Genomic DNA, 19,849 nt, shown 5'->3' with positions numbered 1-19,849 from the left:
TGAAGGTATTGGATATTCTTAATTATTCATATGTTAAATATCATTTAATAGGTTTATATCCACTTTTTCTGTATAGGTCAAATACATCGTGCTCCCTCCTCATATTTCTTCATAACAACAGCCCCAACATGACAGTTTTAAGCAGTGCTTTTTTTGTAAAAAAAAAAAAAAAAGTGCCGGAACTCATACACGTTATACAATCCGCCTTGCCTACCCTACAAGGTTCCATCCAAAAAAGGTGCTGGAACTCCGTTCTGGGCGTTCTATGATAAAAAAAGCCCTGGTTTTAAGTATGAAGTTGTTCCGTGGTAATTATTAAATCATGTTTTACACTAATGAAATTGAGCTTTGAGATTGTGGTTTGGACTGAAAAATATTCTTGGTGTAGAGTATCCATCGTTTGCCCTGTTTTTCAGATCTGTCAAATAGCTTCCGTAGACTATAGATTCAGGATGGCAGTCCATGTTTGTTATAAGTCTTCCGTATGCCATTTGTCAAACTGGCTGTCTAAAGTTGCCATTGCATTTTATTTTATCAATATTATATGGGAGGAACTAGTTTGGGGACCGAAGCTAACAAAGGGCCCCAGACCAGAGTGGTCAATTACAATAACAATGCACTGATATTGACCACTTCTCCAAATGAGAGAGATTCTTGGCCCACTGTTATATTAGGACATGCATCATAGAGTTTGCAATACGTGTCTCTTGTCATTATTAATGGTTTTTCTGATATCTGCAATGTAAGTATCTTATAAGAGCTCTTCATTGAATGTCTGATTGCAAGCCTTCTAGTTCAAGTATTGGTCTGAGGAAGGTCCTTTAGATGTTGCTGAACATCCACTAAACTAGCAATATCCATCTCTGGTCCATATATGAGGTCTTTGTGAATATTTTACTTTTACAGGTTCATAATTCACTCAGTTTAGCAGGATACTTTTAAAGAAAAATACAGTTAATCTCTAAATGAAGTATCCTGAAATATTTGTTTAACGAAGGTAATGAAAAATGACAGCATGTGGCTCATGTATAGTGTTGTAGAACAAACTTGTCAATGAACCAACCATGTTTCCCTATAATTGATGATAATTTCAGATCCAGATTATTACTGTTTCTCAGGTGGACCAGAAGTATTTTCTAATTTCTGTTGAAGCTTCACTATTATCATCATTCCTTCCATAAAAAACTGATACCGAGGTTCAGAATATTTTTGGAAACAATGTGTTATATGATAAAACCAGCTGTTAGTTGGAGAGAGGTTAGTTAATTAAGTGACTTCAAATTTGATTCCTGACTGCAAAGGCCAATGTTTATTGTTTAGCTCAGAGGTCCCCAACCTTTTGGGTACCAGGGACCGGTTACGTGGAGAGAGTTTTTTCCACGGACCAGAGGGGGCATGGTTTTGTGTGCTGCCTGCATCCTGCAGATGGGACTTTGCTTGTTTGGGCGGACCGGTTGCAGTCCAGTACTCTTCCATGGACCAAGGGTCGGGGATCCCTGGTTTAGCTGGTCTCCGGTAATAATTTGTAGTTCTCTGAAGGGCAGACTTATAATTTTTTTGATCTTGTTCATCCATTTCATCTGTTGTTATTCTCTCTTTCTACTTCCTTGATCCTTTCTAAACATAACTGCTTTGTTCTGTCCATCATTCACTTGCATCACATTTCTAAAGTATGTTAAGTTTCTCTTTTCTGATCATTGCCTTAACAAAGCAGTTAGTCTATCTAGGCATGTCTGTTTCTATAATGGCTTCAGTATGAAGGGCATGTTAGACTGGTTTCTAGTCAAACCTGAAATTCAGTTTTGTTTAGGGTTGCATTTTACTGTTTCATCCAATTAGTTTTTCCAAGGAGTCTAAGGACAGCACTTAGGCACAATTTCGAATAAGAACTGGAAAATAAAAATGATTCTGTGCTGTCATTTAGTAAGGTAAGGATTACGTGTGTGTATCCCACAAAGAGGTTTCCTGAAATTGGAAGATGGCATTTGGTTTTGTTGTAATTGGTAGCTTAGACTTAAATAATAGTAGAATGGCCGAAACCATATCTTCCTCCTGAAATATACTTTGTGGAACTCTCTGAAGTATAAAAATTATCTGTGGTTTGATGTGGTCAGGGATTCATTTATTCATTTCTGTTTATTTTTGTTTTGGATATTGCATGTATTTGGATTTGCAAATTATAAGGTATAATTTGATACACGAGATTAAAAGCTAACATTTAGTCTCAAAAAGGCTATAATATCTACTCTAGAAAAGCATTATGTTTTCCTTCTCACAAGAAATGTTTGGTTATGAAATCTGATTTTAGAAATGTATGAATTGATTTTTTTCCAGGTATAAATAACTTAAAAGAAGTTACCGTATTTTCTGGCGTATAAGACGACTGGGCGTATAAGAAGACCCCCAACTTTTCCAGTTAAAATATAGAGTTTCAGCAAGAGAGAGGGGGGGAGAGAAAACTTGATGAGTAATATGCCAAACCACATGTGTAAAGGAATAAAATAGAATAAAAGTTTCCGGCGTATAAGACGACTGGGCGTATAAGACGACCCCTGACTTTTGAGAAGATTTTCAGGGTTTAGAAAGTCATCTTATACGCCGGAAAATACGGTATGTAGGATGCTATCTGCAATTTTAAATTATTTTAAAATCCTAGCAACTCAATATGTGGAGCTTGATTATTGGAAACTATGCAGAGATAAATATTGCTTTCTTGGCAACCATGCAGAAGTGATTTGCCACTTTTCTTTTGTAACTTTTTTTCATTTCCCCATCTACTTATTTCTTGATAGTCTGTCATATTTATATTACCCAGGTCTGACCCTGATTATCTTTTTGTTTTTACAAATGTATTCACTTAATTTTATGTGTATCTCTAATTTATTGATAGTCAAACCAATCACCATTCATGTTTATTTTCTATCGACACATTAATGCACACATTAGTTTTATGTTTGTTTAACTCGTATAACATATCAAAGGAATTATAGCTTAAAGAATATACTAAAATAGACAATTAAAATCTTAAAATTTACTTAAATAAAATAAACAGTAGTAGCTAAGGCACACCGGGCTAGAAACCAGGAGACTGTGAGTTCTAATTTTACCTCAGTCATGAAAGCCGTGGGAGGGGGAGGACTTTGGGCCATCCCTTCTCTCTCAGTCCAACATACTTTATATGGTTGTTGTTGGGAAATAGGAGGAAGAGGATGTATTAGGTATGTTTGCTGACTTGAATTATTTATAAAAATAATGAGGGATAAAAAAAAATCTTAAAAAATGCTTATGTTGGAGATTTCCGGTCATTCTCCTAGCTTATAATTCCCTGACCAATTTTTCCAATTATAAATGGTAAGTATACACATATAATATATTTGGATTCAAGTGCCCCAAATGATAACTATTGTATTGATTTTTCCCCCTTTCTTTTGAACAGGAGTTGATAAATGATCCTTTGTACATTGGTCTGAAACACAAACGAATCCGAGGCCAGGCTTATGATGATCTTCTAGATGAATTTATGGAAGCTGCAGTTTCCCGGTAATTGGTTATATTTCAGCAGTTTGTACCACTGGGTGTTTTAAGAATTTATTGAATGCTGGAAGGACAACATAACTTAGAAGCTAAGATGAATGTTTTTGCAGACTTACAAATACAGATTGTACTTGTGGCTCATTGGTTTATAATGTAGAGTTGTGTATGGATTTACTTTTTTACAACAGTAAGAAGAAGTTGGGGAACCTCTCCCAATATTAGGAAATATCTCTTTTTATCTGTTTTAAAAGTTATTTTAAATTTAAGAAAACCAGACTGGGGGAATCAGACTTTATTCTTATTTATTTTATTTATTTATTAGATTTGTTTACTGCCCATCTTGCTTTGAGATGACTCTGGGCGGCTTACAACAATAAAATGCAACTGGCTTGCATTTACAGCTAGTTGCAGCAGTAATTGTAACATTTAAAATTAATACTTTTGTCCATTGCTTGATCAAGTGAAGTGCAGTCCTGGCTTATTTTTTTTAGTGGCTTGCAGAAATATATATTCCACATAGTTCCAAGTTAAATACAAATTTCAGAACAATAGTTTTGCTTACCATTTCATTAGAATATTGTTAAAACTTATTAGTAGCATATTTATTTGGCACAGTCTTTTTCTTTGGAAAAGAAATATATTAGGAAGAAACCAGATAATTGTGACATTAATTAGAAATTATTAAAGAATATTGGGCCACACTGAAACTTTAATAGGAAAATTTAAATCTAGTATTTTTAATTTAATCAATTCTTGGCCTGTTATTAATTCTTAATTGCCAACGGGCCCATCTATAGTTGTTTATTTATAGAAATTCTTTTGCAAGTTATTCCAGTGTTTATAATCATTGCTGGAAAGAATCTATATTGTTGTCTGCTTGCAAATTTGCTAACCCATCCAGAATTGGGTGAAACGATGTCAGGCTAGGAGTTCAGGTATAAAATAAGCAGTAAGTATACAATTAAGTAGAAACCTCCACCATACCTTTTATCTATCTGCTATGCTTGGGGTTTGTTTTGGAAAGTTATAATATATGTTTTTCACCTCCAAAAAGTTTTTTTTCTCATTAAAATATTAAAAGTGTGTGATGTAGTCCCTTCATGACAAGTCTTATTTACAAAGAGAATTTAGAAACTAATCAATAAAATGATGTTTGTTCCATAGTAAGGGCAAAAGAAGTGGCAAGATTTCTAAAAATAGAGTATTTTACACTATAGCAGTTTGGGCTTGCTTAGGAATTGAGCATAGATGAGGCGTATAAAATTGGTTTTCCATTATAACAATTATAATAGGTCACATCTTTTTTTCTTGGAAAAATACATTTTGTTTCTATGAGTTATTTTAAACTTTTATGTATCCTTTAGTAGCAGAGAAAAGCCTTTATTATATGAAGATGACAAGGAACATACATGGCAATTTGTAGAATGGCTAGCAGAGCAAGAAAATGTACCAAACATATTTCCTTATACTGTATGTCTAAGATCCCCAAGCTATTCAATTTATGGTGAACATCCAAACAAATCAGATTAATCTTCTTAAAAAATAAGATTTAAATTTTCTGTGTCCAATGTGCTCTACAAATAGTTTGTGGTTTTTTCCCCCATTTTGGTGTGGTAATGAGTTAATAAAACCACAAGGTCTGAGGTATGGTGGCCCTTTTTTTAAAAAAAATATTGATTATGTAAATCAGGGATAAGCAGACTTACTTCATGCATGAATTCTTGTGTTAGAATTTAAGATCTACCTGCCAGAATCAGGATTGCAAACTGGGTTGAAAACAACATGAGGGAACAGATGCAAAAACCACAATTAAACGGTGGGTGGAGCCAATGATTTACAACCCGGAACAATACTCCATGGGATGAGCTGCCTAAACGTTAACTCAGGAATTAGTTTTAAGTACTAGAAATAATGGACAAAATTCTGTTTCCTGGAATTTGGGCGCGAGGCTCGGCATGCTTTTGCGATGTGTCCTCGCCTCAGGCAGCGGCTGCACGTGGTGTCTAGGAACCGACAGTTTGCTCGTGTGTGGTTCCCCAAACACCCTGGACACTCGAGGTCGTCCCGCTCGTCTCGCCATGCTCGCTGCTTCCGGCTGGTAAAGGTGCGATGGACGGTCTCTNGAGCCGGCCGGGGAAAGCCGCGGCCGGACGGAGAACCGCCAAGGATTGATTGACTTCCGGGAGGGGCGGGTCCCAACTGCTGGGACACTTATAACCACAGGGCGGATGGTGGCTTGCGGCTGGGGGCGGGGTAACAGGGCGCAGGGCCAATGAGGAGCCCTGCGAGGGGGCAAGTCCCATGAGAGAGAGAGAGAGAGAGGGAGAGACAGAAGTGCAAGTGCCTCTCTCTCTCTCTCTCTCTCTCTCTCTCTCTTTCATGGGACTTGCCGGAGGGCCGTGGGAGGGCCGCATTTATATAGAGCAGGGAGGGCTGCTCGAGGGCCGGATTAAACCGGGCCGCGGGCCGCAAATGGCCCGCGGGCCGGACTTTGGACATGTCTGCTATAATGGCTTCAGTATGAAGGGCATGTTAGACTGGTTTCTAGTCAAACCTGAAATTCAGTTTTGTTTAGGGTTGCATTTTACTGTTTTATCCAATTAGTTTTTCCAAGGAGTCTAAGGACAGCACTTAGGCACAATTTCGAATAAGAACTGGAAAATAAAAATGATTCTGTGCTGTCATTTAGTAAGGTAAGGATTACGTGTGTGTATCCCACAAAGAGGTTTCCTGAAATTGGAAGATGGCATTTGGTTTTGTTGTAATTGGTAGCTTAGACTTAAATAATAGTAGAATGGCCAAAACCATATCTTCCTCCTGAAATATACTTTGTGGAACTCTCTGAAGTATAAAAATTATCTGTGGTTTGATGTGGTCAGGGATTCATTTATTCATTTCTGTTTATTTTTGTTTTGGATATTGCATGTATTTGGATTTGCAAATTATAAGGTATAATTTGATACACGAGATTAAAAGCTAACATTTAGTCTCAAAAAGGCTATAATATCTACTCTAGAAAAGCATTATGTTTTCCTTCTCACAAGAAATGTTTGGTTATGAAATCTGATTTTAGAAATGTATGAATTGATTTTTTTTCAGGTATAAATAACTTAAAAGAAGTTACCGTATTTTCTGGCGTATAAGACGACTGGGCGTATAAGAAGACCCCCAACTTTTCCAGTTAAAATATAGAGTTTCAGCAAGAGAGGGGGGGGGGAGAGAAAACTTGATGAATAATATGCCAAACCACATGTGTAAAGGAATAAAATAGAATAAAATTTTCCGGCGTATAAGACGACTGGGCGTATAAGACGACCCCCGACTTTTGAGAAGATTTTCAGGGTTTAGAAAGTCGTCTTATACACCGGAAAATACGGTATGTAGGATGCTATCTGCAATTTTAAATTATTTTAAAATCCTAGCAACTCAATATGTGGAGCTTGATTATTGGAAACTATGCAGAGATAAATATTGCTTTCTTGGCAACCATGCAGAAGTGATTTGCCACTGTTTTCTTTTGTAACTTTTTTTCATTTCCCCATCTACTTATTTCTTGATAGTCTGTCATATTTATATTACCCAGGTCTGACCCTGATTATCTTTTTGTTTTTACAAATGTATTCACTTAATTTTATGTGTATCTCTAATCTATTGATAGTCAAACCAATCACCATTCATGTTTATTTTCTATCGACACATTAATGCACACATTAGTTTAATGTTTGTTTAACTCATATAACATATCAAAGGAATTATAGCTTAAAGAATATACTAAAATAGACAATTAAAATCTTAAAATTTACTTAAATAAAATAAACAGTAGTAGCTAAGGCACACCGGGCTAGAAACCAGGAGACTGTGAGTTCTAATTTTACCTCAGTCATGAAAGCTGGGGGAGGACTTTGGGCCATCCCTTCTCTCTCAGTCCAACATACTTTATATGGTTGTTGTTGGGAAATAGGAGGAAGAGGATGTATTAGGTATGTTTGCTGACTTGAATTATTTATAAAAATAATGAGGGATAAAAAAAAAATCTTAAAAAATGCTTATGTTGGAGATTTCCGGTCATTCTTCTAGCTTATAATTCCCTGACCAATTTTTCCAATTATAAATTGTAAGTATAAGCATATAATATATTTGGATTCAAGTGCCCCAAATGATAACTATTGTACTGATTTTTTCCCCCTTTCTTTTGAACAGGAGTTGATAAATGATCCTTTGTACATTGGTCTGAAACACAAACGAATCCGAGGCCAGGCTTATGATGATCTTCTAGATGAATTTATGGAAGCTGCAGTTTCCCGGTAATTGGTTATATTTCAGCAGTTTGTACCACTAGATGTTTTAAGAATTTATTGAATGCTGGAAGGACAACATAACTTAGAAGCTAAGATGAATGTTTTTGCAGACTTACAAATACAGATTGTACTTGTGGCTCATTGGTTTATAATGTTGAGTTGTGGATGGATTTACTTTTTTACAACAGTAAGAAGAAGTTGGGGAACCTCTCCCAATATTAGGAAATATCTCTTTTTATCTGTTTTAAAAGTTATTTTAAATTTAAGAAAACCAGAATGGGGGAATCAGACTTTATTCTTATTTATTTTATTTATTTATTAGATTTGTTTACTGCCCATCTTGCTTTGAGATGACTCTGGGCGGCTTACAACAATAAAATGCACCTGGCTTGCATTTACAGCTAGTTGCAGCAGTAATTGTAACATTTAAAATTAATACTTTTGTCCATTGCTTGATCAAGTGAAGTGCAGTCCTGGCTTATTTTTTTTTAGTGGCTTGCAGAAATATATATTCCACATAGTTCCAAGTTAAATACAAATTTCAGAACAATAGTTTTGCTTACCATTTCATTAGAATATTGTTAAAACTTATTAGTAGCATATTTATTTGGCACAGTCTTTTTCTTTGGAAAAGAAATATATTAGGAAGAAACCAGATAATTGTGACATTAATTAGAAATTATTAAAGAATATTGGGCCACACTGAAACTTTAATAGGAAAATTTAAATCTAGTATTTTTAATTTAATCAATTCTTGGCCTGTTATTAATTCTTAATTGCCAACGGGCCCATCTATAGTTGTTTATTTATATAAATTCTTTTGCAAGTTATTCCAGTGTTTATAATCATTGCTGGAAAGAATCTATATTGTTGTCTGCTTGCAAATTTGCTAACCCATCCAGAATTGGGTGAAACGATGTCAGGCTAGGAGTTCAGGTATAAATTTTTATACCTGATAAAAATAAGCAGTAAGTATACAATTAAGTAGAAACCTCCGTACCTTTTATCTATCTGCTATGCTTGGGGTTTGTTTTGGAAAGTTATATGTTTTTCACCTCCAAAAAGTTTTTTTTCTCATTAAAATATTAAAAGTGTGCGATGTAGTCACTTCATGACAAGTCTTATTTACAAAGAGAATTTAAAGTTTAGAAACTAATCAATAAAATGATGTTTGTTCCATAGTAAGGGCAAAAGAAGTGGCAAGATTTCTAAAAATAGAGTATTTTACACTATAGCAGTTTGGGCTTGCTTAGGAATTGAGCATAGATGAGGCGTATAAAATTGGTTTTCCATTATAACAATTATAATAGGTCACATCTTTTTTTCTTGGAAAAATACATTTTGTTTCTATGAGTTATTTTAAACTTTTATGTATCCTTTAGTAGCAGAGAAAAGCCTTTATTATATGAAGATGACAAGGAACATACATGGCAATTTGTAGAATGGCTAGCAGAGCAAGAAAATGTACCGAACATATTTCCTTATACTGTATGTCTAAGATCCCCAAGCTATTCAATTTATGGTGAACATCCAAACAAATCAGATTAATCTTCTTAAAAAATAAGATTTAAATTTTCTGTGTCCAATGTGCTCTACAAATAGTTTGTGGTTTTTTTTCCCATTTTGGTGTGGTAATGAGTTAATAAAACCACAAGGTCTGAGGTATGGTGGCCCTTTTTAAAAAAAATATTGATTATGTAAATCAGGGATAAGCAGACTTACTTCATGCATGAATTCTTTTGTTAGAATTTAAGATCTACCTGCCAGAATCAGGATTGCAAACTGGGTTGAAAAAAACATGAGGGAACAGATGCAAAAACCACAATTAAACGGTGGGTGGAGCCAATGATTTACAACCCGGAACAATACTCCATGGGATGAGCTGCCTAAATGTTAACTCAGGAATTAGTTTTAAGTACTTGAAATAATGGACAAAATTCTGAATTTTGTTTCTGCATTTCAGCATATCAATTTAACAAAGAAAAAGTCTTGTTGCTACACTTGCTAAAGAAAGAAATATTTAAAAGCTTCGCTTTGCTGATCTACAATCAGATTCCAATTGATGGTCTCTTTGTCATAGACCAGGGGTAGGCAACCTTGGCTCTTTTATGACTGTGGACTTCAACTCCCAGAATTTCTGAGCCAGCTCAGGAATTCTGGGAATTGAAGTCCACGAGTCATAAAAGAGCCAAGGTTGCCTACCCCTATCCTAGACCTAGGACAGTGGTGGCGAACCTATGGCACGGGTGCCAGAGGCGGCACTCAGAGCCCTCTCTGTGGGCACGTGCGCCATCGTCCCAGTCCTAGGCCTTCAGCTGGGTTTTATAAAACCTTTTCACTTTAGGCCTCTGCCGCCATGTGCAAAAAAAAAAAGGTTCAATCAATCAGTCAATTTCAATTTCTTGTGGGGAAAAAAAAGATCTTGCAAAGTTGGAATTGATTGATTGAACTTTTTAGTCCCACCCAGTCTGCCGTTACCACTGCAGCCACGCCCACCCAATGGGCCACACCCAGCCAATTGGCCACACCCAGCCAATGAGCCACACCCACCCGGCACCCGATGATGCATAAGTGGGTTTTGGGTTGCAGTTTGGGCACTCGGTCTCTAAAAGGTTCGCCATCACTGACCTAGGAGTTTGGACCTTGAGAGTTGGTTGCTGAAATAAAGGCTATTTTGTAGATTGGTTGAGAGACTACAGAGAGTACATGGAGTTTTATCTTTAAAAAAACTTGTTAAATTATTGTTTATTGTGCACATTATCTGAAAGTAAACATAAAGAGAATTTCAAATAACTGGGGAAAAGTATATGTCCTCCCTCCCTCCTTCCCTCCCTCCCTCCCCACCTCTCTCTCTCTCACACACACACATCCACCACTAGCTGCTAGCAACAGGTTTCCCATCTGCCTAGGAACAGGAGGAAAGACAATGCTGATCATGAAAGACCCCCATAAGAAAACAGTACCATCCAACTATCAGCCAATAATCAGCCTCCCCACAACCTGGAAAGCCCTATCAGGTATCATAGCCGCCAAGCTACAGGCCTATATGGGTCAGCGCACGAGCACAGCTCAGAAGGGCATTGAGAACAACATGAGAGGCTCAAAACACCAGTTGCTCATAGATAAAGCACTGCCCAAGACTCAAGGTCTAGATAGTACAGCAGCACAATTCAGGCAGCACAGTCTGAATTGACTACAGGAAGGCATACAGCTCAATGACACACACCTGGATCTGTGAATGCCTGGCACTATCCAAAATCAACAGGATACAAAGGACTTTCCTCAAGGAGATGCTACTGTTCTGCATAGGCCTGAACACCCTATCGACAGTGAGGACATTTGGATGTCATTTGGACTGGAGAAGTATGGCTGGATGGTAGTTAAGGGAGGGAAGGTGGTTAAGACTGATGGACTGGAACTACCTACGGGCCACAGGCAAGTACTGGCCAATCAATCAGACATCACGGTAATAGACAAGGATCAGAAGGCAGCATTGATGATAGATGTAGCAGTGCCAAGTGACAGCAACAGCAGGAAGATGTCTGAGAAGCTGGAGAAGAACTGGGGCTTGAAGGAGAATGTGGAAAGCAAAGGCCAAAATGGCCCCAGTAGGAGCCCTCGGGGTTGTGACTCCTAAGCTGGGAGAGTAGCTCCAGCTTCTCCCAGTAACAACACCAGAGCTCTCTGACCAGGAGATTGCAGTGCTAGGAACAACTAAGATTACTGCACAGAAGATTGAGGAAGACGCATGCCATCCATTGGGATGAGAAGGGAATTTTATTATTTTTTTAATAAGATAGGGTTCAGCTCAATCACCTGGCAGTTCTTGGAGTGATGCCCAATCTTTTTTCCCTAAGACCTTTTGATTGATTTATTCTCTAGCACTAGTCAGCATCTGTGCTGTTTCTAACACTTACAAAAAAATCTACCCATCAATCCCTGCCTCTGCACTTATAATCAGAACGATTTATACATACCTGTAAAGAAGATTAAATCTGAAACACTGGAAAATGCATTGTAAAATAATTATACCTGCTACGTTTTACAAATGTAATACTCATTTGACACCCACAGTTAGTAGCCCAGTTTACTATTTGACTCAAGAGACCAGTTTTGAACTGGTCAATCAACAGGATTGGGCTTGCTGCCCTCCCTCTGTGCTTCTTATTTTTCCAGTCAAATAGGCATTCAGCCAGAAGATGCAAAGAGCAGTTATATATGCATCTAATCAATCATTAATCAATCAATCAATCATTTTTTTTTAATTATGTCCTGCCTTTCTTATAAGGGCTCAAAGCAACATACATCTTTCTACTTCTATTTTTCCCCATAACAACAACCCTAGGAGAGGTAGGCTGGGGGGGGAGGGAGGGAAGGAGAGAGAGAGAGAGAGAGAGAGAGAAGGAGAGAGAGAGAGAGAGCTGTATGACCATTCTGTGTGGCCCATCCTATATTCAATTTCAAGCCTTCATATATTCAGGCAGATGCATGAATGAATAACAGAGTAACAAGAGCTGGAAGGGACCTTGGAGGTCTTATAGCTCAACCCCCTGCTCAAGCAGGAAACACACCATTTCAGACAAGTGACTGTCAAATGTCAAATCAACTTTCGCAAAATAAAATATAGTTTATTCCGTTTTTAATTCTTTCATATATAATATATAATGTTTTGTGCTTAATTTTTATTCTTATTAAAATCTTGGTAGGAAATGTTTTAAGATTCTCAACGAAGCATGACTTCTTTCCACTCCAGAATATATCTGAAAGAAAAAGGCCAAAACAGAAGGTTTTTATTCTTTTTCCTTTCAGTTGTTGCTTCTCTGCTCAGGTTTCAGCTTGAATCCCTTCAAAGGCGTTCCAGTCTACAGTCTGAGAATAATCTAGGGACTAATTCAAAATTATACCATATACACATAGTAGTACGCAAAAGTTCTGAAACTAAGCAGAATATCAGCGATATCAAATACCCTACCTGTTATTAAAATTTCCCTCAATCAGCCTCTACTCCCAATGACACATTTATAGACTTTCATTGCTTTTCCAGTTGCATAAACAATGCATCTCTTTCCATAGCTTATTTTAGCTCTGAAGTAATTAATTTGTGCTGGAAAATGCTGGGCTTTAAATCTTATTCTTTTGGAGCCTTTAATTTTTTTTAATGGTATGCTTGGGATCTTAGATCTTGCCTTGCAACGCTAGTTAATATTTTCAGGCCAGGAAAATACCTTCTACTTACCTCTCCTTTAGCAGTCAGTCCTATATGAAAGAAAAGAGGCTTCGTTCCTAGCTTCCTTCTAATTGAAGCTGAGTAAGGTTCTTCTGGACACAGATAAAAGAAGAAAATGTGTGGTGTTGAGAAAAGAATTAGAGTTGATTTAAATGGAGTGGGAGAAATTTCCATTTGGACTTCCCAGGGCAGATGAAGGTTTTGTTGACTGTAAAATAGGTATCAATGTAAAGTTTTGATAATAAATAATACATAAACAAATCAACTTACCAATATTCTGCTGACATGGTTATTTTTTCAATATGTAATATGCAGTGACTTATGGCAGCTTTAACCACATAATGTTTCAGAGCTCCCAATTAATTTTGCAGAGCAATATCAGGGTCTACCTAGAAAAAGATTTTGCATCTTCTGGTCTGAAGCCAAATTGACTACTCAGCACAGGATATTTTTCCCTCTTCTTAAAGAGTTTGCCAGGAGACCATAGAAGCGGTAAATTATGAATGGAAAGTATTTTTTAAAGGACAGTATTTGCAGACTAAATTAACCAAGTGCATCTGTTTTTTTTATACTTTCCAAATCAGATTTTAAAATATGATCCAGCTGCTTGCATTTTGCAATTAGCTGACTTACTAATAAAAACTCTTAAACTGACCTCTTTACTTAATTGTATTCTTGGGGTAATAGGCATTAAATTGGAGTTACTAGTGTGTTGTACTTTGTAGGTTTTTAATGTTAAATCAGTGCAAATGCCTCAGTGGCTTAACTTAAAGAGGTCCAGGTTGACTATGCCATATTTTTATCCATGTACAAAGCAAATTAATTTTGTTAAGTCTGTAACCTGTAGGCAGTTCTAATGGCTTGTCTAATCTTTTTGTTTTCACTTAATGGTTCTGTTTAGTTTTATGTGGACATTAAGAACATTTTTATTGACAAACTAAACAATTAGACCTGGGTGTGCAGCAGGATCTGTATGGTTATCTAGCTCAGGTGAGTCAAATTCATTGGATTTATTTCTAGATTCTTAGATAAATGATTTCATGTACCAGGTCATCATATAAGCCTCAAAGAGATCAGTAATATATCCAGTAATATATCCAATAATAAGCAAAGAGTAACAATTGTTATTAACAAGCACTTATGGGTCACATATCAATAACCATTGATAACTATGGAGTAGGTGCCTTCCAGTCTCATATTTGTGTTTGATGTGTATTATTAGTGTTGTGTATCAGTGATTGATGACCTCTGTAGATGCCATATGCTACATAAATAATTTTAAGAAGTGCACATGTACATGCACTCATCAGAAGGAAAGCCAACTTGGTGGCAGTGAACTATCATGACATTGCTGAAGAGATTAATTAGAAAGCTGGACTGATGTCAATATGTCAATGCTTTCTAATTAATCTCTTCAGCTTTTCACCTAATTCAGTTGACATCCTGAACTTATGACTGGGCTTGATAAGGGGCTGAATGAGGGCTATTAAACCAAAGCTTCATCCAATCAAAGTAATAAATGTTTCATCTGCCTGAGTAAGCAGTGCTCACCTTGTTCTGGAGGAGACCATTCCTCACTGCATTTGCTTGAGGGGATTGGGGACCTTGCACATTCTGTAGAGATGTGACTCATAATGTCTATTATGGATTCAGACAAATAGATCAACTGCAACCTGTCTGAAAAGAGACAGCCTTGTAACATTTATTAATAGGTTGATATTCTCCTGCTTGAGTTTCTGCATGTGTTATTTATGAAGCTGCCTTTGAAAGCAGTCTGGGAACCTCTGTTCAAATCACAGTGGCTAGACGGTAACTGTCTTTAATTTTAAAACTTTCAAACTATCTAAGGGTTATCTCTCTTATGTCTGCAGAGACCCCCAAACATGGGGATAGACAAATCTTTGGGTTTTAGACTTGAAACTTGAAGAGCATGCTGTTGTCTCATACATTAACACCCTGGGAAGCTTGCTTTCTCACAAACATGATTAAGCAAGGCTAACTCATGGGCTAACTCATCAAACCATCTCCGGATACCTTCTGCCATTCACATTTCTTCATCTTCCTCTCCCTTCATAAGCGTCTTTTTCCAAATGAGTGGCAGTGGCCCATATCTTTTTCTAAGAATTATTGATGGGATTTATGTGGGACCAGAGGCACTTCTCTTTTAAGTTAAAAAAAAATGATATAAATCTGGAGGGAGCTTAGAGAGGTGAACGTAGGATGGTTATTCCTGATCTAAAGATGTATTTTAGAAGCCATTTCTAAAGTGAATAATTGCCAATGAGAGAGCCATTTTAGTTTTTCACCCCTTTTGTAGAATATCTTTCTATAAGAGGCCAACTTAATATCAATCCTATAGAATTTTGGCATAAAAATCCTTTTTATTCTATCTGATAATTTAAGGTCTATTTTAGTGTGTTTAGATTTTTTTAAAAAAATGTTTGATTCTTCTGCTGTTTTTTATTTAAACTGATGTGTTGCATTCTTACCCTAGGCCTAGGTGATAGTTTTGTCATATTTTTATGGCATGCTTATTTTAATCATTTTGTGGTTTTCATTTGCTTGTACACCACTGGAAAGAATTCTGGTTATCTAACAATCTCAAACTGTAGTCAATCAATCATGTTTTGGGAGACTCATGAAAAACATTCATGAAAATCTTATAAAAGCAGCCTTTCCTTACATCTACAATTTTGATTTCATGTTTTATGGCACACTTTGAATGAACCATATGGGAAAAACATCAAAACTTGCTTACTGAAAGTACTTGTAAATTTTTATGTTTTTAATGTTCATAGTATAGGAACATTAGATTATTCTTAGATGTTGTATTTGTATTCCTTATTTTTCTGAAAGATAATGGAATATGTTTGGAGATGGTTTCATATTTATTTAGCATCAGTGTCATAAAATATTTGCTGTTTTGATAAAGTTATCCAGGGGTACTTTGTGTTTTACATTGTATTTTAACTGTTTTCTGTAGTTGGCAGAAAACACAATACTACTACTACTACTACTACTGCTGCTACTACTACTACTACTACTACTACTACTACTACTACTAATAATAATAATAATAATAATAATAATAGAGTTGGAAGGGACCTTGGAGGTCTTCTAGTCCAGCCCCCTGCTCAGGCAGGAAACCCTATACCATTTCAGACAAATGGCTGCCCAGTCTCTTCTTAAAGTTGGTAGAAATGCAAGTGTTTGCATTTTCTGTTGAAAGTAATGAGTGAATTGTCCTTATACAGTATCCCTTTTCATAATTGATTTAGGTGAAAAATGAATGTAAGCGGGATCCACAATTACTATCTTGTTAAGGTGACAAATTCTGAATTGGAAATTTGTGAAGAATCTTAGAAGCTATTTAGTGATCTATCTGGTAGACGTGTTTTTGTAGACTAAAGAATTGTGTAAAATAACAATTGAAATATTTATTTTCTGTCTTTTTGTAGTTTGTTATAAATCTTGCATAATCAAAATAATGATTCATAATTAGGCATGAAATCTTAAACAGTGTATTTTTTGTAGGTCCCTTTAGAGGAGGATAAAAGTAATATTTATTAGCCACAGCAGAATAATGCCATTCTTTAACATGTCAGTTTAATATAGCGACTGGCTGAGAAATATGTTGATTAGATGCTGATTCTAACTTGCTACTTAGTTTCAGACATGACAAAGTGAAAAATGTGCAAAACAAGAAAGTCACAGGGCCAATGATCTGAAAGTCATTCGTTTTTATAGATGATGTGGCCCAGAATCATGCTGAATTGAAATAATCTTACTGGCTGCATATAAATAACTCAGAAGAATGTTATCTTTATAGTTAGTGATTAATGCATTTCATGTAGGAAAAGAAGGCTGGGTTGCTTCCCACTAAACATCTGTTTATAATTTAAATATTGTAAGATACTGATAAACACACACACACAACTCTGCTGTTGCTCTGAGTCAGTTTGAAACACTTCCTACGCAAAGCAGTGTTTCTGTTTCTGTCTTGATGGTGTCATGACTCTGTGGAGAAGTGCTTTTTCTCCTACAGATACCAATGAAGATAATACAAAGAACATCTCGAACATATTCTACAGGTAATCCTCAACTTACAACCATTTGTTTAGTGACTGTTCAAAGGTACGACGGCACTGAAAAAAGTGCCTTATGACCATTTTTCACACTTAACTACTGTTGCATCATCCCCGTGATCGTATGATCAAAATTTAGATGCTTGGCATCTAAATTTGCAGTATCCCGAGGTCATGTGATTACCTTTTGTGACCTTCTGAAAAGCAAAGACAATAGAGAAGACAGATTCACTTAACCATATTATTAACTTAACAACTGAGTGATTTGCATAACAACTTTGGCAAGAAAGGGCATAAAAGGAAACAAAACTCACTTAACAACTGTCTTGCTTAGCAATGGACATTTTGGCTCAGTTGTATTTGTAAGTTGAGGACAACCTGTAGTTTGTTTTAATGTAATCTTTTAATGTCACTACATTGAACTCATTTAAAAGGCATCGTTTCTGTCAAATATATGAACTATGCATCAATGGACAATTTTCTTCTGATTTCTTGGTTGCCACTTCCTAATACCAAGTATTATTTCTGTACCCCTTGCATAAAACATATTATGGTATTATTACTGGGCGTCTTTAACATAAATTTGCTGAAGGCATCCAGAAGTTCCAAAATTTATTTTTCCCCATTACCTTCGTTTTTTGCATTTGGGATGTGTCAGGAATCGCATTAAATTAGCCTAACAATTTTAAAGTCATGTGCTTGTAGCATTGTATCTCCCAAAAAGAAGTCATTATATCTCTAAACTTGACTGACATTTCCTTTTGTCATAAATATTTATAATAAGCCTGCTAACTCAAAATGTTAAAATGTTAGAAGGTAGATAATTTAAAATACTAAAAGGGCATTTGAAAGATTAATGCATTTTTAAAATATGAGTATCTATTATGTTACCTAAGGATTTCATGCCAGGAAATAAAAAACCCAGTATTCTCATCTTTTGGTATCGATGAAGCTGCAAGATAGTCCTAAAAAAAGCATCTCTCCCTGTCCCACCACTTTATCCTTTATCAATAAAAGAGAATCTTTGTAGTTCATAGTTGAACTATGAGGTCCTTGGTGGTCTCTGAGTTTGATTGTTTTCTTGCAGACATTTCATTACCCAAGTAGGTAACATCATCAGGACTTGATTCCATCAAGAACACTCCCACCAATACTGACAGGGCAAGCCACTGACTAGTATATAAACAGAGAGTAAACACCACTCCCTTCTAGCATTGATGATGTTGCCTATCAGATAGCTCCTATTAAATTATAATAAACAGTACATATTTTCAGGCTTCTTTTACCTCTGTCGGGGAGACAAGTTTTATTGGCTTTCTTCAAGGAAGTTTTAATAAAGTCAGAATTCAGAATTTTATATATTCATATTTTTCTAGGGGCATATAATATGAACTTTGCATGAGTTGGTGATTGACTATCCAATGAAGTAGTCTCAGAAACACTTTACCATAAGCTCAAATTAGTTTTTTGTTTAAAAAAAAATCTATTGTGTTATAATTAATAACAAAAAAGGGAAAACAACCAAAACAAAACACAAAGAAAATACTGATAGAAATACATATGTAGTAAAAAAAAGAGAGAGAGAGAGAGAGAAAGACATAAAAAGTGCCCAAAGTACATCTTGATTTGCAAAATTCAGATTTGACTTTATTAGTGTGACTAAATGTGCTGTGCTGAAATTATAGGTTCTTAATCTGCTGGTGAACAACATTGTATTACTGTATGCTTAATGATCATAGCTAAATTTGTTTGAGGCCAGAAAATAAAGCTATGCTTAAATACTTTCTAAGTCCCAAGAATTTCAGCAATATAAAATTGGCAATAGTCTTAGTTTTGCATTGAAAAATAATACAGTATGAGAAACTGAGCTGAATGTCAGAGAAATTGTTCTGTTTGAACAACATCAAATGAGTTTTACATTCAGTAGTCAGAATGTATTTCCAAAAGTTTGTTAATTCACTTCCTTGGGGCAACATTTTTAGAATAGACAGATACAGTTTCTGCCCAGCTTTCCAGGCTGTAGTAGGTGAATATATTTATGAAAAAGTTACACATTTTAAAAATTAAAATAAGGTTTGAAATCTTAAAGGTAAATCTTTTAAGACACCATATATATACTGTTATCCATTTCAGTTCTGTTTGTTTTGAAATAGAGATAACAGATAAGATAACCTTTATTGTCACTTTTTCTGTGAACACACTGGCACACTCTCAAAAGATTATATATATAAATTTTTGGATTGCTAACAAAGAGTTAAAGGATGTGGGCGGATGCGACGTGGCTAGAGAGAATACGACCAACCAGGGCGGGTAGACCGGTGACGCGCTCGATGAGCAGAGTGCAAAAACAGCCAGCTTTATTAAGCAGACTTTCGAACCTCTGGTTTTTACTCTGATGACGTCGGCAGGGGACCGGCGAAAGCTTAGCTAATAAACAGTTGTTTTTATAGTTATCCTGAATATTGTTGTTTTTCTACTGTTAATATACAGTATATAGCTTGAAATAGCTATACCCAGGGCTTTTTTTCAGCCGGAACGCGGCGGAACCGCGTTCCGGCACCTTTTTCCGGGCCGGCCGCACCGGAAATAGCCCCTCCCACACCGGAAATAGCCCCTCCCAAATTTTACTTGCATTCCTGTTCTCTAAAGGGGCGGTCCTAGGGTTTGATGAGGGCGTGGCCAGGTTTGAGTTCCGCCACCTTTTC

At 36.2% G+C, this 19,849-nt stretch overlaps 1 protein-coding gene across 1 annotated transcript in view; it reads left to right on the top strand.

Moving 5' to 3' along the window:
- Window positions 1–3,436: 3,436 nt before the first annotated feature.
- The window catches only part of LOC107295293 (NADP-dependent malic enzyme), a gene marked incomplete at its 5' end in the record, with an annotated part of 48,027 nt that continues 31,614 nt past the window's right edge, over window positions 3,437–19,849 (top strand). The window contains 3 exons of the mRNA XM_015824604.1: window positions 3,437–3,540; window positions 4,899–5,004; window positions 7,735–7,838. Of these exons, the coding sequence (XP_015680090.1) occupies window positions 3,437–3,540; window positions 4,899–5,004; window positions 7,735–7,838 (314 nt within the window). The remainder of the gene's footprint in view (window positions 3,541–4,898; window positions 5,005–7,734; window positions 7,839–19,849) is intronic.

Source organism: Protobothrops mucrosquamatus, unplaced genomic scaffold (assembly GCF_001527695.2).
Source record: "Protobothrops mucrosquamatus isolate PMUCROS unplaced genomic scaffold, P.Mucros_1.0 scaffold_193, whole genome shotgun sequence".
NCBI classification, from domain to species: Eukaryota; Metazoa; Chordata; class Lepidosauria; order Squamata; family Viperidae; genus Protobothrops; species Protobothrops mucrosquamatus.
This window is presented reverse-complemented; position numbering and strand designations above follow the sequence as displayed.